General features: G+C 45.5%; 1 protein-coding gene across 3 annotated transcripts in view; it reads left to right on the top strand.

Moving 5' to 3' along the window:
• RAB11FIP3 (RAB11 family interacting protein 3) overlaps positions 1-23,621 on the top strand; it is an 87,982-nt gene that overhangs the window by 35,357 nt on the left and 29,004 nt on the right. For all 3 annotated transcript variants that reach the window (XM_054992827.1, XM_054992828.1, XM_054992829.1), the window contains exons 3-4: positions 4,275-4,369; positions 15,637-15,824. In XM_054992827.1, coding sequence (XP_054848802.1) covers positions 4,275-4,369; positions 15,637-15,824 — 283 coding nt within the window. The remainder of the gene's footprint in view (positions 1-4,274; positions 4,370-15,636; positions 15,825-23,621) is intronic.

The raw sequence follows: 23,621 nt of genomic DNA on the forward strand, positions 1-23,621 counted from the left end.
CTCTATGGAATTATGCCATGCCGAGGTCCTTTCCCTCCCCAAAACCCACTTTCTCCAGGTTTCTCCAGGTTTCACCCCCCAGATCTCCAGGAATTTCCCAACTTGGAGCTGGCAACCCTAACTGGCCCTCGGTAGAAACAGAAATTAAGCTACATGAAATGTTTAGCTATGTGTGAATGTGGCATTTTCAGGATATGCTCTGGGCATGGGGTGGGGAATAAGATGTGTTGCCCCTGAATATCTGCCGGTGCTTCCTTGCCATATTGACGTACCCATTTGAGCTATTGGGTCTTTTTTCTCAGTGTCCATGTGCCGCATGTTGAGGACTGGGTGGTCTTGGCACATAGGTTTTTGAGGTGAGGATGCTGGGTTTGCAGCCCCTAATGAGAAACCAAAGGGCTTCTCTCCGTATGTCTGTGGAGTTTCAAAAGAAAATACTCATTTGGACAGGAATTCAGAAAGCTTAACGTTGCCTATTGTATTGGAGGCAGTCGCAGGCCTGGTCTCCATAGCAACCGCTGGTGTACACAATGGGCCCTGAGCGTTGGGAGGGGGAAGGAATCATGCCAAGGGAATAAATGAACTGGGTAGAGAATTCGGCCGGCTGTCTTGAGCTTGGCTTGTCTCTTTACTCTTCCCATGGAGAGTAATTTACTCTCTGAGTAAACCAGCCAAGCTTCATGCTGTTTCCAGAGCGTCAGGAGAATGCCTCAGTGACAGATGGTCTGCGGTGGGTCGTGTTGGGCAACCTCTCCTGTAACCTTTTCTGCCTGGTACAGTGTTACCCCACCCTGGGCAGCAAATGTAGCTCTCCCTTCCTTGTTTTAGCCTTATAACCACCACCACCCCGTGAGACGGAATGACTAGTGCAAGGCTGTCCCGCAAGCATCTGAGAAGTATGGGATTTGAACTTGGGTCTCACTGGTCCTCCTAGGTTGACACTTGAACCGCCACAATGAGCAGTTAGGACAAAAAGCTGCTTGTGGAGTTTTCTGGTGACAAAGTTGAAGGATGACTTGCTGGCTTCATCGGATGATTTTGTGGGGTGCTTCCACGCTAGGCCAGTTTAGCATTCTTCAGGTAATGTCTCTCTCTCTCCTATGATCCGGATTCCACTCTGAACAATCTGGCCAGGGCTTTGGAGGCTGTGACTGGATGGTTAAAACAGAGCAGACGAAAGTTGAATCCCATGAAAACGGAGGCTCTGCACTGGGCTGTAGGCTGTTGGGTTTGGGGATCTGGCTCCTGGCCATCAGTACGCCAACCTTTGGTGTGCGGTGTCCTTCAGGGGTTGATACTGTCCCCCCTGTTACTCAGTCTTTATATGCGCCCCCTCGCCCAGCTGGTACAGAGTTTCAGACTGGGTTGGCACCAATATGTGGATGACACCCAGTTATATCTGCTGATGGATGGCTGTCCTGGCTCCACCCCAGTGCCCTAAGTAGAGCCCTGGAGGCCGTGTCTGGGTGGGTGCGGCAGAGTAGACTGAAGTTAAACCCTACGAAGACGGAGGTCCTGTACTTGGGCCATGGTGCAGTGGATAGGGGGATCCAGCTCCCAGTGGGCTGCCACTTGTGCCCATACCGGCAATCAAGAGTCTTGGTGTGACACTGGACTCCTCCTTATCAATGGAGGCCCAGGTCACAGCAGTTGCCCAGTCTGCCTTTTTTCACCTTCAGCATGCCAGGCAACTTGCCCCCTATCTTTCAAGCTATGACCTAACTATGGTGATACATGCAATGCTCACCTCCAGATTAGACTACTGTAACTCACTCTACACAGGGCTTCCCTTGGGTCTGACCCAGAAGTTGCAGCGGGTCCAGAATGCTGCTGCACATGTCCTGGTGGGTACACCATACGGGACACATGTGACTCCAACCTTGCAGCAGCTGCACTGGCTTCCTGTGGAGTTCCAGATCAGGTTCAAGGTTTTGGTCTTAACTTATAAAGCCCTAAACGGACTGGGACCGGCATACCTGAGGGACCGCCTCTCCCCATATGTACCCCGGAGAGCGCTTAGATCAGCAAGAAAACATCTACTGGTGGTCCCTGGCCCTAGGGAGGCTCGACTGGCCTTGACCAGGGCCAGGGAGTTTTCAGTCCTGGCCCCAACCTGGTGAAACTCTCTGTCGGAGGATACTTGGGCCCGCCAAGACCTTGTGTCCTTCCGGCGGGCCTGTAAGACAGAGATGTTCCGCCAGGCATTTAGTTCAGGCCAGTACTCAGATCCACCGATTGGCCTCCCTGCCTGTCTCCTATTAGTGGGGGGCTATATTGAGTCATCTGCCTTATGTAGGAACGGTGGCCAATCTCACACCAACTCACGTCCCCACCCCTCTCTTCCCTTGTGGTTGGCAGGGAAGGGTGAAGTGAACCTGGGACACAGTGCAGAGTCAGAACATAGTGCAGAGATTGTTTTTATGCTGTTAAATCTGGCTTTTATCATTATTTAATGCACCATTTTATCAATGTGTTTTTGTCCGTATGTTGTAATCCGCCCTGAGCCCGTCCACAGGGAGGGCGGACTATAAATTTAATAAATAAGAATAATAATAATTGGAGTGCTGCTTGCGCCTGCTCTGACAGTGAGGATTTGGGGCGTGGTCCTGGATGCCTGCCCCCTTATCCATGGAGGCCCAGGTCACGGCAGTTGCCAGGTCTGCATTCTTCCACCTTCGTCAGATCAGGCAACTTGTCCCTTACCTTTTGACTCATGACTTAGCTGCAGTGACCCATGCAACAGTCACCTCCAGGCTGAATTACTGTAACTCACTCTATGCTGGGCTGCCTTCGGGTTTGTTTATAGAGAAAAACCACAAACTGTACTTTGGGGGGTTGGATGTCCTAGCAGGTTCAGGTTTCCCTTGGAAGGGTAGGGCATGCGCTTATTCACATGTCTCTAAACAGTGCTGTTCTTGCCCACGATCTCAGACCAGTCCAAAGAACCCAAATCAAAGGAGCTGCCGGCAGCAAAACATAGGATCGGCTGCCTTAAAGCACCTGCAAGAGTACAGGTGTGTTTAAATGGATGACCTTGTGACGTTCTTGCAGGAGACTTCGCAGTACTGTGCTGTTGATTTCTGACTCGTTTTTCAGCATGACTTATGGTAGGGCTGCTAGCAGTCACACGTCCTGGTTAGAAAAGATCCCATTTGTCAGACTGCCGTGTGCTAAGCTTCATCTGTAGAGGACCGATCCTGATAGGATGGGATTTTCCTTCTACAGAGGAGAGCACTGTGGGTGAAAAGAATCTCCTTGGAAAGCAAAACTGGTATTTCTGGAATGAACCCCCTCTCCCCGCCCTCTTTGTGCAGAAATTCCATTGACTGTGAAGAGGTTTATTACCTTAGAGAAGGAAGAATAACCAGGGTCTATTGGGCAGCCCTCAAATGAATTTGACAGGGAGGGGGACAGAAACGCTTTAGTAAATTCTTTGAAATGAATCTGGCTTGCAAAAATCGTAACGATTCCTACGTTTTCAGTGATGCCTGTTGTTGTCTATTAACTGTGTGCTTGTGGGTGAGGTTTAGCAGCATTGAATGTTGACATCATGTTCTTCTTAAAATTTAACAGCGAGATTTTGGTGATAGGGAAGGAATGTAGAAATGGTAACAGCAAAAAGCAGCTTGGTCATGCTTCTTCCAGACTGCAGTTCGCCATGAGGTCTCAACTGCAGGTGCCTGGGCAGCTCAGAGTTGTTTCAAGCGCAGTTTAGGCTTCTGGAGCAGAACAGTTCGTTGCCAGGTGCTCACATTTGGACGTCGCAGTGAATTGCTGTTCGAAGGCTAATGAAACCGGGATGATTTTGAGTGTGCTTGGTGCATGAGGGAGGGAGCGTGAGGACAGCATGCGACTCACACAGGCCAAGTATGATGTCGGAATGCAGCCTTAAGTCTAAGGTCTTTCTGAGAATTCCTGTCTCCTTTAAGCAGGTAATTTTTCTGTGTATCGGGAAAGACTTGAGTGCTCCAGTCTCCTCTGACGCAGAGATGCGGCAGGGATGCCTATCCCTGGCAGTGTCTTACTGGAAGGAGGCCAGGCAGAGCTGCAAATCCTAGAGAGAGAGAGAGAGAGAAAACCAGTGGGAAGCCTGCTTTGAGTTTGGAACTCTTTTTTCCTTCATTTTCCCCCCCCAGTTTGCGCTTCCGAAAGACTCTCTCCCAATTACTGTGCTTAAGGTTTACCAGAGGAGAGTAGTTCAAATGCACAAATGATCCGGAAGGCCTTCCTCTCCTGTAACGCTGCTGTGTTCTTCTCTTCCTCCTTTATTCCAGCGGAGCCTGACAACCAGCTGTGTACGATGGGATACACACATGAGGAGTCACCGTCTGCCTGTCCTGATGAGTTCGATGACTTTGTCACATATGAGGTAAGGAGGTGCAAATACTTTTTGTTGTTGTTGCTTATTTGCATTTGTTACCTTTGTGAGCCTTTTGCCTGCATGTGTGTATGTTTCTTCGCTGGTGTTCCTCTCTTTTGATGCCATTTGATACGTAGTTGATGCAAAAAAAATGTTTTAAAAATACGTGAACCAAACAGGAAACAAAACTGATGCGAGGGAAGCAGAAGATGGTCCAACTTGTAGGGTTTGATTTGCGCAGCAGAGAAATGCAAATGGAGGTTTTCCAGCCTAAATGGCAGAGGTGGAGAATCTGGCAGTATCCCTAGCTAGAAGTGAATTTGTGCACCTCCGTGCTCATGGTTTGAATCTCCTCTGTCTTGTGAGTTTTTTGTGCTGCAACAGAGCCGATGTCATCTAGGGGTGAGAATGTTGGACCAGGCCCTGGGAGACTCAGGTTCAAATTACTAGCTCTCTAATGATAACCCCGGAGCTGTTTGATCTAACCCTGGGGCCAAACAGTAGCCCTGGATCCACCGAAAATGTCTCTGTGTAAGCAGTTGTGGGCACAGAGCCAATAGAGACAAAGCAGGTGGGAGAAGCTGTGTGTCTGGCAGTTGGAACACCATGCGGGGAGGTGGTAGTAGTCTTATGTGTATCATTTTCAGGTAACAGCAATGCTCACAACAGTGTTCATTATGCAATAAAGCTATGGGAACAAATGAGTAAAACAATCTCACCGACAGCTGGCAAGATTTACTGACCTCTATCCTAGTGCTCTGCTCCGCTGAGCCTGCAGCATTCCTTCAACTTTGAGTAGTAGCGTACAGGTCTAAAACGAGGGCAGCCACTAAGATTAACAGTGATGTTGCCCCCTGTCCCCATACCCCTAGAATTAGATAGAACCTTTCTCTTGATGGGCTAATTGTCTTGCAGGGGCTTTGTTTTTATGGAGAGCTTTCAAAGAGGGTATTGCTCTGTCTGCGATGGTATAGCTCATTCTATCTGCCTTATTTTTTGCTTCCATTTGTGAGGACTACTAGGGCAAAGTTTGGAAGTTTGCCGGCATGTTCTCTGGGTGACTTGCCTCTCTGTTGGCAGGCTGCCAGGGTATTAAAGTAGTCTGGTCCACAGCAGGGAAAATTAAAGTTGGGAGTCCATGTGGTATAGAGGTTGCAGTGTTAGACTAGGGTTTGATAGACCCAGGTTCAAATCCCTGGAAATCAAGTCTCCCAGCTAAGGTTCCTGAAGAACAGCAGCCAGATCCCCTTCCCTGATGATGGGGAAAGGATATAAAATGAAAGAATACAATCAGCGATTAAATGCTGTTGAACACACCGCCAGAATCCCCTGGCCCTTGCAGGCCACCCTGCTCTGCTCAGACTGCCTCTGCTTTCTGTACTCCCTCCATGCCCTTTTCGTGAATATTAAGAATGATGCTAACCCTCATTGTCAAATGCAGGCAGATGATATGCTAGTCCCATGATATGAATGCCTCCATTCCTGTCAGTAATGTACTTGTGAGCAGTGCACCCTTGGGACCTGCTGCACCCTCTCCTTCCACTCCACTTTGCCCTTGCCCTTTGGACAAGAGTGTGCCATCCTTGTCACCTTGGACTCTTGTGAGATTCTCTTGTCTCATGAGCCTTTGAGCTCCATTTTGGCTCGCCCGTTGCTTTCATGGAGCACCCCAAGCAGAGACTGGATAGCTTGGCGGGAGAAACTGCTGTGTTGAGGCGCACCATCCTGCCACTGCTTATCAAAAGAGGCTCAGACTCCCCCAGCACCTCTGCACAAGATTTTTTGGTCACTCCTTTGTTTGGCTCAAAAACATTTGGGTTTCTTAAGGCTTGTGGACAGCCCCACATTGTGGGCTTTGGGTCAATGTGGCAACTCCATTTTTCATGGCAGCGTTGGTTTCCTGAAGCTGTGCTCGTTTGGGGGGGGGGTTGAAAACTCCGCACGATCCATATGGTCCCTCCTTTTCCCTTTCTGTGCTGCCTCCACTCCGAGCTCCCATCACTTGCAGAGGTGGAACAGCAGCTAAGCCTATCTGTTCTTTTTGTTCTGTGGGAACTGTCATCTGAGAAGGTTCAAAGTGGAGGTTGTCCTCCCTCATTACCACCACTTGATTTGTTGCGCAATGCCTTAGTTTTTAAAACTTCTGGCCAAAGTTGAGAGGTTCCCCAGCAGTGATGCAAGCACATTTTAGTGCTTGCTAAGGGCAATGAATTTGTCTCCAGTAAGGCTTCCGTGTCCTTCAGCAAAGGCATTAACAGGCAGAAGACCAACAGGTGCTGTTATGAGGATTTGCTGGTTGAATTTCTGTCCAGGGGCGTGGGTGTTAGAGGGACAGAGCTTTGGTCCATAAAGACGTAATGCAGACAGTTGGAAGGGGGGAATTATCCAATGTCATCCCTTGCCTTTCTCACTCTCTACCTCCAGTAGCTTTTCTGGAGATGCAGCAAAGACATTTTCTAATCCCCCTTTTTTCCTCCTCCTGCAGAGTTGTCTCAGATTCTTTCTCTCGCTCCGATATCTTAAGCCGCAATATCTGAGCAGAGATCCCAGTTACTGTGCTGTAAATCCTTCTGTTCTTGGAGTATACTTTTGCTTGCTCTGTTTTTGATTTCAGGTTAAAAACGAGTTCTGTTTTCTGTGGCTTTGCAGAAAAGAAAATGGAACTCAGTGGAAAACAGACTTGTGAGGGGAAAGCCTGGTTGGCAGGCAAGGGTTTCCTGGTGCATTTGCAAATTGTGCAGCTCAGAGTTGTGGGATTTGAAAAGTGTTGGCGGTGTTGCTTTCATAAGGCTTCCGAGCAAGATTTAGCCCTGATGTGGGAGCCAAAATTAAGGTGGCTCTTGGCTACTTTGTTCATGGGTCAATGCAATACTAGGACTCTTACTGTTGCTTGGGCTGTTACTGGGTTTGTGAAGGTGCCTTTAGATTGTGTCAAACCACCAGTCCAAAGTTTGAGTCTCTCCTTCATAGAGGCTGCAGAGGTTTGTCCGCCCCAATATTTCAGGGATGGTTGCCTGCACAAATTAACCTGGATACGGGCTTTTATCCAAGAGCAATGAACCCAGAGTCTTTCCACGCTGCTGCTGCTGCCCTCTGTTGGCCAGTTGATCCGCTCTGCACCTGAAGGGCGAAGCAATTTAGGAAAGGCCCAGAGGTGGCCCAGGAAAACATCCTTTCTCCATCAGATTGTAGGGCTGAGACTTGAACGCCCGTCGTGGTGGGAATGTGTGAAAAGGAAGAAGGCTTCTTTTTTCTTTTTGCAGGGCTGGTTTGAGGGAAGGAGGACAGTTTTGAGAGGGGCCATGTCTGTGTTTGAGACCCTGAGCCACTGTGGAAGGGGCAGAGAGTGGGAAGCTCAGGACCTTGTAAAGATCACTTTCGCTTTGTTGCCCCCTCAATGCCCTGGTGCTTTTAGCACCGGCAACTAGAGTAGTTAAGGGCCAGCCTGAGTCTTGTCTCTCTTCTCTCCCATTAATGCGCAATTAATGCATTTCATAGGCATGTCCGTGTGTGCAGTCCCCAGTGACAGAGAACAGGAGGTTAAAAAATGGTAGCTGCCCAAATCTGAGCATGCGTCAGGAGCACATCAGATTAAGAGGCTCGCAGAAGCTTGCTCTGTTAACGGCTGTTGGCTAAGTGGAGCTTCCATGTTAAAGGGCAGTATATCTGCTGGGGATGGGCATCCTTTTTCTTCTTACAATGCTTATATATATATTTTAATTCCCACTGCCCCTGTTTGGCACATTGTCTTGAGGAAGCATATGTAAAGAAACGGAATGTCAGACTGTATGAGTGTGATTAAGTCAGTTTGGAGGTCCTGGCCTAGGTGTGGCTGTACGGACATCGTCACATATATATTTAACAAGAGGATCAGCTCTGAAAGCTTAACCTTTAAAAAAAAAAGTAAAGTAAAGTAACAAATAGTTGGAATAGATCAGGAGTGCTTAAAGAGGTCAAAGGGAGACAGACAGAGTACAAAGGCTGTCTGTCTAATGATGCCTGCCCAAAAGGACTTTTGCTATATATTGAAGCTGCCACAAATGGATACAGAGCAGGTGCCTTTTTAAAAAAACAAAGATACAAAACCAGTTCTCCCGAAATCCATGGGCAGAAGGGTGAAACGTGCTTGACTGCTGGGAGCAGGTCTGCAGGTAAATGAGCTTTGCTGAGTGAAAACGGTCTTGCAGGCGTGAATTAGGCCTGTGTGTATGGGGGCGGGGGGGGGGGGGCGGTCAGGGAGCAGACTTGCTTGCTGGTGCTTCTGTCTCAGCTTCTGCAAATGATTGCTTGAAGTCTGCCTGTGGGCTCAAAGGACGTGAGGAATGTCAGGTGGCCGAAGCTCCCACTGATTTCTTAAATTTGGACTCTGGTTCTGTGTCAGAGGCGGTTTTGTGTGTAGCTGGAGGAGGGTGGTTTTTTGGTGCTTATTCATTAGCCCAGCCGTATGATTACAGTGGCCGAAGCAAGTCCTGCAGTTAGCCAAACTGAGTCGCTGAAGTAGTCACTCCTACCAGAAAGAACGACAGTTGTGGCAAACTTTTCTTGGCCTGAATGCTGTACTTGCAGCAGGTGGAGACTCGCTTTATTGTGTTGACTCCATTTGTACTTTGCCATTCTCACCGTGGTTCTCAAGATATATTACCGAATCAAAGAACATCAAAAACTCTATAAAGCGTATGATAAACAATGCAGTAGAGCTGAATTACAAGAAAGTACAATGCATATAGCAGTCTAATACTATATAATGCATATTGCATATAATAAAAACAATTTAAATGCTTTAAAAATGGAGACATTAAAACTTAAAAACTACAGACATTAATAAAAATGCCCTCCTGAACAATTATTTTCTACTACATTACTATTTACCATGCTGGGCAAGTAGCTGATTTATTTTTATTTGTAAAAGATCATCAATGAGCCAGTAATTCAGGGGACCTACTAACTCTTTGTGAGCAACATTTGGGAACTTGATTTTTTTGAAGAGTGGGATAAAAATGTGATAGATGTGAAGCCAATGGTCCCAGTGGTATACTGCCTCTGAACCTGGAGGTTCTATTGAGCCATCACAGCTTTTTTTGCTAGGCCTACATGTGAATTTGTGTAATCTCTTTACAGCTCTTTAAACCGACAACCATCTCCGTATCTCAGAGTGTAAATTCCTCGCATAAATTTCATAGCCCAAGAGATCTTTCCGTTTGTCAGGCCTCAACCTACTGTATAGGATTGCCAGCCTCCTGGTGGTAGCTGCAAATCTCCTGGAATTACAACTGATCTCCAGGCGACAGAGATCAGTTCCCCTGGAGAAAATGGCTGTGGGTGGACTGTATGCTATTATACCATTCCAAGGTCTGTCCCCTCCCCAAACCTTGCCCTTTCCAGGTTTCACCCCCCCCCACAAATCTCCAGGAATTTCCCAACCTGGACCTGGCAACCCTTGTACCAGTACTCTGCACTAAACGACTCCCAGGTTTCAGGGTTATGCAGGAGAGGGGAGTCTTTGCGCTAGGTTGGGGATTGAGCCATACCTTGCTAGCTGTTTCTTGTCTTTCAAAAGGCTTTACATTGAGTGGGGTGGGTCAAACCATCATGCTGAAATGGCAGGAAAATGGGGGGGGCATGGGATTAGCTCACACGGTTATCTGGGGAGTTCAAGAACAAAAGGAACTCTGTTGAGAGACCTGAGGTTACCAACCCAGTATACTTCCTGATTCCTCTTTCCTCCTCCTCCTCCTCATCCCAGGCAGTAATCTGGGAGCCTCCCCCCCCCACCTTCTAAACGGAGCGTATCCAGAGGTGGACTTTTCCCTTTCCGAGCAAACGCTTCGTGTGCCTTCAGATACAACACAATTCTTCTTGCTTCAGAACATGGCCAAAGCAGGTCAGTCGCCGCGATCCAGCTTTTGCTCCTGTCTGGAATCCTCAAGCAATGCGAGAGAGGGAGGAGTGCTAGAAACCGTGCCTCAAGGAACTTCAGTCTGAGCTGGCAGAGGCGGGTGCCCGTCCTACTTCGCAGCGCTGGGAGAGGTAGGAGGCTAGGCTCGGGGAGCACTTTCTGGAAGCAGTTCATCCCAAAAGGGTTCTCCACCTCTGGGTCAAAAAGGTGTATCTTGATGACAGTTTGGAAGGCCCAGAGTTATTCCAGGAAGAAGTGAGGTTGGACTCTGTGATGAGGAAATGATTTCTGTAGCAAGCAGCACCCGGCACAAGCAGTTAACAAAAAGTAGGTTTGGATAGTTATTGAATTGTGAATTTTGTAGGATTCAGTAATGCTGTTACTATTTATTTGTGTGTTTAAAAGAATTCTGCTTGGCAACTGACATGATTGCAAGTTATGGAAGTGATACGGGATTTTTTAAAAAAAATATTGCTGATTGAATTAATTTGTTAGCAGTTAAAGCAGAGACGGTTGACAGTCAGCGTCACTTACAGTGAACTCAGTGGGTTCAATAATTTTGCTACGGGGTGTGATGCTTTCCAAGCAGGTGGCTTGTTTTTGAAAGGGGTTTTAGACAAGGTCATGCAGGACAAGCATGTTAATGGTGGAATGGAACCTCCATGTTCAGAGGCAACAATAACCCTTTGAATGCCGGGTGCAGCGGCGGGGAGGGGGGGGAGCCTCCGTGTCTTGCTTGGGACGGTTCCCAGGGCATCTTGTTGACTATGTAAAACACAGCGCTGGAATGCAGAGGCTCTGGGTCTGATGCAGCAGCACTGTTGACCTTATGTTCAGAAAATTCAGAATCTAGTTCTGGGTATTGTATTTGCCGTAGGCAGCCAGTTTGGTTTGAACCTCGCATCCCCTCCTCCTTTCCAAGATATGCATTTCTTCTGCTGAAGGAGGGAGGGGAGTGGGAACAGCAATCCTGGATCTAGAGGGCTAGTGGGAAGTTGGAAACAGACCAGCCCATCATTAGAACACGAATTCTTGCAATGCAAGGAACATGGGTGTACCACATGTACTTTGTACCTCTGTAGATGATGTACCATCTTGGCATCTTGTGGGAAGGATTGGTTATTTCTCCATAAAGTACTGTTACGCTGGCACTGCGTGCGCTTGATATATATTCGAATGAGCATGTAAATGGTGGGCAGTGAGCCCTCCATGCCACCACTGGTTCTCAGACTGCCCAGCCAAAGATCTGTACTGGACATAGCTTGGATCGTGCCAAATCAAAGTCCAGATCTTTCTTCCCAGCACAAACCTTTATCTCATATATTTCTCTGTATGAGGAGTGTCCAACCAGGAGGTTCAGTTGAACTCTTCCAGTTCAGCTCTCTGACCTGGTGTCACCAAGAAATTGTAGATCTTGGCATGAAGTTCAGCTTGACTTCCCCACTGGGGAATGTCGATGATCATCCAGACTGCAGACCTTTGGTGGCGACCTAGTGCAGGGGAGAGGGCTAAAGCAAGGCTATGCCATGACATCATTACTAGTACTTTTCAAAACAGGAACTGATGGTAAATCACCAGGATGGGACCCTCTTGTTTTCCTGTGGGGGAACTTTCATTGCCCTTGAAATGACGAATCCCAAGATTCGTGGGCGTTGGGGGGGGATCTATACAGAAAAAAGTGTAAATGCACCTGAACTTTTTTTTGCCATCAGGTAAGCATTTGTGGAGCAAGGTGAGTTGATTTTTTAATTGTTTTCTGTGTTCCGCTTTTGGGGTTTTTTTTGTAATGCTTGTATTTTAGTTTATCTTATTAGCTGCATATTTTAAGTAGTGTAGATGCACTCTTGCTCATGGGGTATGGCTTATCAGGATTTCATAAGGTTAATTTTGGGACATCTCAGGGGGAACTGGATGGCTTTGTGCGTGATTGCTGTGTGCAGTTGTGCCTTGGTTACTTTGGGTGCTAGGATTTGAGAACAGCTTCAAGAAGTATTTGCAAGAGAATGCAGGAGTTGTTGCTTGGCATTATCTTGAAAGGTAAAATGTAAAAGTTCAGTGAAATCAAGAGGCGTTTTGCACTTTTTACAGGCTGTCCCTCTATGGGGAACAGGCAGTTTCTGGCGAGCATCTAACTTGGCTACCCCTCTGGAAATTCCCTCCCCCTTAAAAACCGGGTATTGTCCAGGGTCACATGGCGGGTTGAAGAAAGGATTTATCTGGGGAAGGCTGGGAGGTGGGAATGTGCTGAGGTCAGGTTTATTGGTCATACAAAAACAAACTTCCTTCATGGAGGAATCCTGCGAAGGGCTTTAAACAGCTATTCCGGATGCTGCTGATGGCACTAGGGCAAAGGTGCTTTTGCTAGGGATGTGTGAACTCTGTGGCGATTTTGATGCCTCTGCCTTTTGCTAAATGGATATCTAAGTTAGGAACAAAGCCCATCTCCCTAGCCAGTCTTGTCTTCGGGGTTTAATATTTAATCTGGACAGTAGAAAAGAAAAGCTTCTATGAGACTTGGTGTTCTGTTGGAGCATTGCCCAAACTGGAGTGCCTTGCCTCTGAATGTGTTCAGTTTCTTTACTTTGCCCCTCTATTGACAAGGGGCCAAAGCACATGTTTTGTGTGTGAGAGGTCCCTGGTAATGATGACCCTGGGCATTTCTGTTATTGCAAACAATAAGGTAGCACAGTCCAGTGACTCAAGGACAATAATACCTGTTGCGGAATGTCCACATTCTGGATCATGGAGCTAGAAGGATTAAAGAAGGGAGGGGAGCAAAGCCTACCCAAACAGTGCTTCATTGCATCCATCAAAAAACCCAGGGGAAATGCGAATAGAGTGAAATTGTATAGAAACCTGGGATGTGATGATCTGCGGAAGCTTGAGAGTTCATCATCTTCACAGTCCATGAGATCAACTGCAAGCTGAGCTCATTTTGAGGGGGAACGCGCAGGAACGCAGTTCCGGTAGTTCTCTCAAAAGGTCATGTGTCAGGTGGCCCCGCCCACCTGTTTTTCAGCCATTTTGGGCCTGTTTCAGCCTGGATTGGGGAGTTTCATCCTGAATTGGGGCCAAAATGGCCATGATTGGGCCATTGCCGGGTGGGGGAACACTCCCACATCTGGCAGCAGCCGAATGCCAGCCATTTCGGGCCCGATCAAATCAATTATACTAATGACAAACTTCTGGTGATGTCAAGGGGTGTAGCATATGCTAATGAGCTCCTGCAGCTCTTTTTCTGCGAAATGACCCCGGACTACAAGTGTCCATCTTAACAATGCCATCTGTCAGAAGAGCTAATTGAGGTGGTTGATCTTTAGTTACCTTCTATTCTCTTCTCCTAAACATTTGCGCAGATCAGCGCATCCTTCTGAAGGATTGTGAGTGCTATCAATTTATGGTTAAACAAGCAGAGGGGTGTATTAAAGGCTTTTCAACTGTTTTTGAACCTGTCTCTCATTAATGGGATTTTCTTTGCTACCCATGTCAAAATTACAGAACAGGCTGTTGGAATAGAACACAATCTTTAATTTTGTCCATTCCCCCTAGATGACATTTTTGCCTTTTTTAGCACCTGTTGAGAAATTAACCAAAATATGCTGCTAAGGAATTGATGTACGCCCCACTTTTTAATCCATCTCTTTACAACACAGATCTCTGTCTACAGTTTTCAAATACACTTTTCTTTGAACCTGATAAGCGCTAGTGTTTGGTTTTCTCAGGTGTGCAAGTTTTGGGCCAAGGTGCCCTTCAGTAATCTTTCATAGCTTTTTGTCTCCCTGACTTTGAGGTTGAATAAGATTTGTTTTCCATTGATCATCCCTACACATGTATTCTTAAGAAAAGTGCAGCTTGGGCAAATGTAATTCTCGTTCCGTCTCTCGTTCTTTTTCATGCTGCTCATTGAAACAAAAGGGTTTGACATATACGGCTTTGGAAACAGTCCAGCGTAGCGGCTTTTCTTAATCCAAAAGCAGGATGCAGATTTTTCTTACTTTTTATATAGCTTCAAACCTTTGCAGGTGTCTCTCTTGCATGAGCATTTTATAACTGTTTTGCTTAGCCTTCCTTCTCTGTTTTATCCAGCCTTCATCCACTTTACTTGTCTAATCTGTTCTGCTTCTCATTGTCACCATGTTGCTTCTCTTTCTTGCTTTCTCTTTGGGCTCCCTCCCTGTTCTAGCACCTGATTTCAGCGTCCTTTGCGCCCACATTTTAATCTGATCTTCTCTCTGCTCATGCTTTTGTACGCTGTCTGTGCTCTTCTGAGTCTCTGATCTTCCATATATCCATTTCTTGACTTTGCTTATTTACTTTTGCTACCTACTGAGGAATTATTTGCCTTTCAACATCTGTCTCCTTTCCATGGGGCATTTAAATGCTTTGCAGAAACTCGCCCGGTCACCCTGGCATTTTTTACTAGATCTCGCACACCTCCTTTTCTCTCTCCACTCCCTTTCCCTTGGCTATCTTGTGTCTCTCTTAGCTTGTGAGCCCAAGGGCAAGGACTAAGTATTAGTTTTGTTGTGTGCTGAGTGCCAAGTCTTGCTTGGCTTGCTGCAAATAATAATTAACTCCTGGGCCCTTGAGCAGGAAGGAACAGCCTTGCACCAGCAAGACTTTCTAGCATATGAATTCTTCACGTTGTGGTGGGGCAACCCTTGGGTGTGTGTTGTGGGCATGAGGACTCACTGTTTGCACATGATTGCTGTTGTTCCAAAGTGGGTTGAGGGTTGTTGTCCAAATGCGGCTTATGCTGGTGGCAAAAGATGACCCGTTTATTACAAATTAGGGAGCAGGGTGCAAAGGGGAGGGGAGTGGCAAGCATGTGGGTGGGGGGGTGAATGAACACGGAGCGTGACTTGGGCAGGGGCTGTGGCTCCTCAGTGGAGAGCCCGTTTTAGGTGCAGGGGGTTCCAGGTTCAATCCTAGACATCCTCAGTTACTCCCTTCCTGAGACCCTGGAGAGCAGCTTTCTGTCAGAAGAGGTGATGCTGAGCCAGAAGAAACAGCAGCCTGACTCAGTATTTGGCAGTTTTGTATGGCCATTCGTTGAGAAGGGGCCAGTGGTAGAGCACCTGTCTTGTATATAGAAGATGCCAGGTTCGATGCTTGGCTCGTCCAGTTAAAAGCATCTTGGTCAGCCAGTGTCAAGGGAGATGGTGCTGAGTGAGACGGACCAATGGTCAGACTCTGTATGGGGCAGCTGCACATGGTGCTCATGCAACTTACTGGGGCAGGTGTGTTTTTCAGGCCTGCATCATTCAAACCAAACTGTGTTTCAGATACCAAGGAGTTCACTGCTTGGAGATCACCAGAACGCAAGCAAGGAGGGACGCAAGCGATCCTAAACGTTTAAAAATTCTCTTGTACCCACCAGGCAAATGAGGTAACGGACAGTGCGTACATGGGCTCGGAGAGCACGTACAGCGAGTGTGAGACATTCACAGATGAGGACACTAGCACCCTGGTGCACCACGAGATGCATGATGAAGTAGAAACGGACAGCGTGATCGATTCTGCAGTGCACTCGGAGTACACAGACCCCATTGAGGAGCCAGAGAACGGGTAGGGGCTTCTTCCTACTGAAGCTGGTCTGGGGCTGAGTCAAGTGTTGATGGGGGCTGAATGATGGTTGGGAAGCATGGGGCCACTCACTGTTCCCCTCTCCCTACTTCACAGGATGGATATCTGTAAGGGGAGGGAGACTGTATGCCCTGCCCTGATTTCCTTGGAAGAAGGGTGGGAGGGGAACTGATCAGTAAATGTCAACTATGATGTCTCCCAGCAAGGAAATCTTGGGCAGTGGTTAAAGAGGTGAACTTATGGTCATGCTAGAAGTTTCTAAAGTGATCTGTTATGTGTGTTAACTTTTAAAATTAAAAGCATTCAACACTTCTTGGAATCTAGCTAAACTGATGGTTGCTTTCAGTTAAGCTTGTATGGGATGATGTGGTGTGTAGGGGTGAGAGTATCAGGCTTGGGAGACCCTGGTTCAAATCCCCACTCTGCCATCAAAGCTTGCCTGGTGACCTCAGGCTAGGCACTCTTTATCGGCCCCCCCGAAATGGAGAAGTGGGGAGAATGATGCTGTGAGCCATTTGGGGTCCCTGCTGGAGAGAGAAGCAGTGTATACATATCTAAGCAAACAGAACAACCCACCTAGCATCTTCTGGCCTGTGTTAAGTTGTACGGTCTGGACTTCTTCCATTGTCTTGAGTAGACCCCGATGAGACCATAATATCGTGGCGCTAGAAGCTGGCCAAGCTGTAGAGTCAGCTTCAATGGGTGGCCCTTGCTCCCTACCCCTTGCTTGCTTTGAACTGGCACTGAAAGAGTGGCTTGCCGTTGGGAGGCCCAGCAGCTTAAGACGGAGAATGGGATTAACCTTCTTCTGCGGCATTCTTTGCTGAGAAGTGCGGGGCTTCAGCAGTTGCTAACCCTCTGTCCCTAATCGGCTTCTGAGTTCCAAGGCCACCAAGGACCTTTTTCCTCCAGGGGGAGAATCAGCAGGCATGCCTGCCTGTGCCTCTCCCGCTCAGCCTCCTGGGGACATGGCGAAAAGTCCTGGACTCGCCTGCCTGTAGGTACAAGCGCCTTCAGCATGGGGAGATCTCTGGGGATGTGGGGCTGCTATAGCATGGGGTGTGGTGGGGTAGGGGTTCAGTCGGCTTCTGTGCAAAGTCCGGGAGCCAGAGAGGAAGGGTGCTGTGAGCAGAGGATCCCAGTGGCATTACTGCTCTTGCAGCAGCGGGAGGAAAACTCCAGCCCTGCAAATCTTAACAGTTTGTGATTAAGAGAAGTGTGTTAGGATAAAGAGGGAAATGTAGCAATGAGCAAAGAGTATTGTAGCTTCCTGTTTTGCTGGTTTGCATGATCTTAGTCGGGCAGTCCCATGCCAAAGAGATCAGGGGAATGCCTTAGTGCAAGACCCAAGAGGTCTTATTCAGACAGCTAGGGTAGGCTGCCATTTCATAAATGACTGTTTGCCTTTCTAGGTAACATAATGGATGAAGGATGGTTTCCACAAGGAAACAGACCCACGGAGGGCTAAAGCTTGACCTGTTGGTTTTCTGCCTTCTGTAACTTGAAGGGCAGAAGCTTGCTGCAGCAGCTGCTTAAAAGGATGGCAGGGCTGTGTCGCCATGGGTGGGGTGGGGTTCACAGGCCCCCAGTTCAGTTCCCTGCACGGGTGGAAGGTTCAGCAGCCTTGGGCAAGTCGCTGACCTGTCCTGGATGTGTGTGCTTAGGGCACCACAGTAAAATGCTGCTGTTCCACCCTGAACTCTTCAGAGGAAAGGTTGGGGCTACCAATATGGTAACAGACAGCAGCTGGCAGGTGGTGGCTTTTTATGGGGTGGGGGGAGGACCCCTCCTTTTAAATTACTCACCAGTGAGATGCTGTTCAAAGACTAGAGCCTCTGTCCATTTAAAGAGACGAGCAAAGACTTCCTGTTTGGGATCCATGGAGGTCTAACGCAGCTCCACTTGCGGAGCTGACCGGACTGCCGTTTTAACCGGCCGGCGGGTTGAAAATAGCCCGCGGCCGACTGCTCTCAGGCGGGGAGCAGGCAAAGAACGCTCAAGACCCTAGGGTGAGCTAGATCTCGGACGAGGGGGGGCTCTACACAGCGAGTCTCCCCCCGATCCTTGAGGTCCCACCTTGCGACGGGTCGGCTATAATCTCTGCGGCAGTTTTGGGGCCAATTCGGCTGGCATAAGACCTACATACCCAAGCATCGATTGGGGGAAGAAGCTGAGAGGAGAACTTAAAATCGAAACAGCGATTACAACCCGAGAAAAGTGAAGAGAAGGTAAAGATCATTATCTTCTGAGACGGGACAGATTGATAAAAACAGAGAGGAAAAAAAGTAGATTTTTAAACTGCAACAGACTAGTGAAAAGGAGGGGAAGACTCGGCAGGAATCGAATTTAAAAAGAGACTAAGTTTAAAGAAGTTATTAAAGAAATGGGACTATTGTTTTGAATACCTGTGGCTTTGGAGCTGTGAGAAAAAGACACCATCGCGAGATCTGCTGTGGGAAGACGGGAGACAGGAAGTGCGTAATAACAATAGAGTGGCTGGAGAGAAGCGGCCCTTGCTGGAGGGCAGGAAGTAGGGAATCGCCATTTTTGAAAGGGGAAGGGTCGCGGCTTCAGCGGAAGAGGAAGTAGGCCATCTTGGATTACAAAATCATAGAGAAACCATAGAGAAAAGACGCCCGACATTTTGGACTCTTTAAAACTTAATTTCTATAAGAAGACCGGGACATTTAAAATAGAAAAACGTTAAATTTTACGCCACGGAGTTAAGGAAGAGAGCGGATTCGTGGGAGCGAGCTAAAGCAAGCCCCACGATGTCAAAAAAAGAGTGGCAATCGGCAATAGAAAACCTGGATAAAAACCTGGACAAAAAACTTTTAGATATGATTAAAGAACTTAAGGACACGAAATTGGAGCTGATAAAAGAGGTTAAAGAGGTTACACAGACAGTAAAATCGGAGCTGTCAGAAGTGAAAAAAGGTATGGAAACAATACGAAGTGAATTACAAGGAACGCAGCAGAGAGTTAAAACAGTAGAAGACGCGATGGAGAATTTAGCAGACACGCAACAAACAGAGATGAGATTGGTGAAGGGGAGAATGTCAGTTGCAGAAACTAAACATATGGAGAAGCAGCTACGTTTTCGTGGCTTGCCAGAAGTGGAAGGAAAGTCAGCGCAAGAACAGATGACTGAGGTGTTGGCTGAGTACCTGGGGAAGGAGGAGGAGGAAGTTGTGGCTATCCTAGATGTGGCATACCGTGTGAATTCGAGAATAGCAACCCAGAGGAAACTACCAAGAGATGTGATTGTGCAGTTTACAACACGAAATATGAAAGAGAGGATTGTGACAAAACAGTTTCAAGATCCATTGGAGATTGATGGCAAGACGATTATTATAATGAAGGAACTGCCCAGATCAGTGTTACTGGACCGGAAAAAATATAAAGTGCTAATTCAGATTTTGAAGGACATGAAGATCAGGTACAGATGGGAGTTACCGGAAGGAGTGTCCTTTGAGTTTGGAGGGGCCAAAAAACGCATCAGATCTGAGCGAGAGATGGAGCGATTTATTAAGGACAATGAAAAAGACTTACCAACAAGATCATGAGTATGGAGTGTAAAGTATTATCTTGGAATGTAAATGGACTAAACTCACCGAATAAGAGGAAAAATACTTTTCACTGGCTACTAAAACAAAAATGTGACATTGTTTGTTTGCAAGAGACCCATATCAGAAAGCAGGATGTAAAATATTTAAAATCTGGAAAATTGGGCAAAGAATATGTAGCGGCCTCCAACAAGAAAAAAAGAGGAGTGGTGTTGTACATAAAAGAGGAGCTACAGCCAAAATTTGTTATGAGAGATGTGGAAGCTAGATTTGTAGCAGTGGAATGTATTTGGAATTTAAAGAGAGTGTTGGTAGTCGGACTTTATGCACCTAACGGTGCAAAAGAAAGCTTCTTTGAGGATTTAAGGAAGCATTTAGACGATCTTGCATACGACCAGATAATTCTTGCTGGAGACTTCAATGGAGTGACAGACTTGGAACTAGACAAAAAGACTACAACGGCACAAAAGAAAAGAGGACTATTACCAAAGCTTTTTTTTGAGTTGATTCAACAAGAGACTCTTGAAGATGTATGGAGGAGAGAATATCCTAAAAGCAGACAGTTTACTTTTTATTCTGCAAGGCATTCTACATTATCAAGAATTGATATGATCTGGGCCTCAAAAGACTTAGCATTATGGACTAAGGAGGTAGAAATAATGCCTATGGTAGGCTCAGATCACAACCCAATTATGTGGAAATTTGGAAAAAAGAGAAAAAGGAAAGCATGGAGAATAAATGAGGACTTGTTACAGGAAAGAGAGAATATGGAAATACTGAGAAGAGAGACAAAGTTTTTTATACAATACAACGTGAATAAAGAAGTACCAACCAATAAAGTTTGGGATGCTTACAAGGCGGTTGTAAGGGGCATACTAATGGACTTAAATGGTAGAGCAAGAAAGAAGAAAGAGGAGAAAAGACAAGAGATTGAGGAGAAAATAAAAGCCAAAGAAACACAGCTAAAAAAGAGACCAGGGAAAAAGAAGGTATACCAGGAAATTAAAATACTTCAAGAACAGCTAACAGCAATGAGCAATAAAGAATTGGAGTGGAATCTCAAAAGACTGAATCAAAAAGCGTTTGAGGGTGCTAATAAACCTGGGAAGTACCTGGCATGGCAATTGAAGAAGAAAAGGGAAAAGAAGATAATAAATAAAATTTGCGAAGATAACAAAACGTATTTGGAGCAGGCTACCATTAGTAGAGCCTTTTATAAATTTTACGCTAAGCTGTATAATAAAAAAGAAGTAAACAAAGAATCAATAGCGTCATATTTGGAGAAAACCAAACTTCCAGAAATCTCGGAAGCTTGGAGAAATAAGTTGAATAGTGAAGTAACTGACGAGGAAATAAGTAAGGCAATACAATCTGCAAATCTAGGAAAGGCGCCAGGGCCAGATGGACTTACGGCTAAATTCTATAAGACAATGGCTAATGAACTGGCACCATTCCTAAAAGAGGTGATGAATGGGGTTTTAAGGGATCAAAGGATTCCAGAAACTTGGAGTGAAGCGAATATATCATTGATCCCAAAAGAGGGCCAAGACCTGACTAATGTGAAAAATTATAGACCTATATCGCTACTCAACAATGACTACAAAATTTTTGCGAAGATATTGGCGGAGAGATTGAAGGGGTGGCTCTCGGAAGTCATAGAGGAGGAACAAGCAGGCTTTTTGCCAGACAGACAAATAAGAGACAACTTAAGGACAGTGATCAATGCTATTGAATATTATGACAAGCGTTGTGACAAAGAGGTTGGTTTCTTCTTTGTTGACGCTGAAAAAGCGTTTGACAATTTAAACTGGGACTTTATGTTTGCCACTATGGAAAAGCTACAATTGGGAGAAAGATTCATCAGAGCAATTAAGGAAATTTATAGAGACCAGACTGCAGCAATTGTGGTGAATGATGAATTGACCAAGAAATTGACGATAAGTAAAGGAACAAGACAAGGTTGCCCGTTATCTCCATTGTTGTTCATTTTAGTATTGGAGATTCTGATGATACAAATACGTCAAGATGATGAAATTCGTGGAATAAAAATAAAGGACTATTCATACAAGGTCAGAGCATTTGCGGATGACATAATGTTAATTGTAGAGGACCCATTGGAGAACATGCCAAGAGTGATAGATAAGATCAAGGAGTTTGGAGACTTGGCAGGTTTCTTCATTAACAAAAAGAAGTCAAAGATATTATGCAAAAATATGACTAAGCAGAAACAACAATTGTTAATGGAAACAACGGATTGTGAAGTAACAAGTAAAGTGAAATATTTGGGAGTCGAATTAACTGCAAAGAACATAGATCTATTCAAAAACAATTATGAAAAACTATGGACTCAGATAGAGAGAGACTTGATTAAATGGAATAGATTGAATTTGTCATGGTTGGGTAGGATTGCAGCAGTTAAGATGAATGTGTTACCAAGAGTAATGTTTTTGCTACAGACAATACCAATCATCAGAGACTCCAAACAATTTGAAAAATGGCAGAGGAAAATATCAGATTTTGTTTGGGCAGGCAAGAAGCCTCGAGTGAAAGTGAAAGTTTTACAAGATGCAAAGGAAAGAGGCGGAATGCAACTGCCCAATCTGAGACTTTATCATGATGCAATCTGCCTAGTTTGGTTGAAAGAATGGATGACATTAAAGAACAAGAAATTATTAGCCCTAGAGGGATATAAAAAAATATTTGGATGGCACGCATATTTATGGCATGACAAAGTAAAGGTCAACTCGATGTTCCTGCATCACTTTGTTCGGAGAAGTCTATACATAATCTGGAAGAAGTACAGAATTTATCTACAAGAAGGAACCCCTTTGTGGGTGGTTCCATATGAGGTGATAGACCCGAGAGCTGTTGATAATGAACAACAATGTTTAACGTATAAAGAAATAACTAAAACTGAAGCATCCAAACTTAGAATAAAGACACAAGAGGAACTATCACCTAACTACGATTGGTTCCAGTATAGACAGATCAGAGACTTATATAATTCGGACTCTGTAAAGGGAGGTATACGAATAGAGAATTCGGAACTAGAGCAGACCCTTCTTAAAGAAGATAAGAAAAGAATATCCAAGGTATACCAAGTACTGTTGAAGTGGTATACCGAGGATGAGATAGTTAAAACACAAATGGTGAAATGGGCTATAAACTTTAATAAAGAAATAACAATGGAGGCATGGGAATACTTGTGGAAAACTACAATGAAGACAACGACATGTATTAATATCAAAGAGAACATTCATAAAATGATCTATCGTTGGTACATGACACCAAAGAAGATTGCGCTAGGGAATTTGAATACTTCTAATAAATGCTGGAAATGTAAGAAGCATGAGGGCTCCCTCTATCATATGTGGTGGTCGTGTGAGGTAGCCAGGCAGTACTGGGGGGAAATAATAAGAGAAATGAGTGAAATTTTACAATTTCAAATTAATAAGAACCCAGAACTCCTGCTACTGAACTTGGGAATGGAGGGAATTCCAGCCCAACACAGGACGTTGATATTTTATATGACAGCAGCAGCTAGACTTTTGTATGCGCAAAAATGGAAAGTACAAGAAGTGCCAACTATTGAAGATTGGACTTACAAATTGCTGTATATGGCTGAAATGGACAAGATGACAAGAAAATTGAGAGATCTGGACTCAGGGCAGTTCAACACAGATTGGGAGAAGCTGAAACAATACCTGGAGAAGAAATGGGAGGTGGGAGGAAAACTGTGGCAGTTTGAGAACTACTGAAGTATTGAAGTAGAGGGGGGAGACTTTACCGGGGGGAGAAGAGATAAATGTGAATTAATAAGCAGTCAGATTAATAGATTGACATATATATAGATATATATAGGTTAACAAACAGAACATAGAGAAAATAATTAATTATAAGGACTAAATATAAGGAGCGATTAACTAACAATATTTTCTTTTTTTTCTGACAAGTTTTGTACCAAACTGAATGTCTGAAGATATAGATGGGTCAAATTGATTGACTACGTGAGGAGAGATATATAGAACTATTATAAAAAGATAGAATGAGTAATATATATAGAGAATAAGTCAAATTGTTTGATATAAACGAATGTATGATTTATATGGTTTATGATATATAGAAATACCTGAAATTGAAAAATTGGGATAAATTGTTTATCTAAGATAGAAACAAAGGCTTACAGTTTGGGCATATAATGTTAAAAATAGTT

This window comes from Eublepharis macularius, chromosome 12 (genome assembly GCF_028583425.1).
Source record: "Eublepharis macularius isolate TG4126 chromosome 12, MPM_Emac_v1.0, whole genome shotgun sequence".
Classification (NCBI taxonomy): domain Eukaryota; kingdom Metazoa; phylum Chordata; class Lepidosauria; order Squamata; family Eublepharidae; genus Eublepharis; species Eublepharis macularius.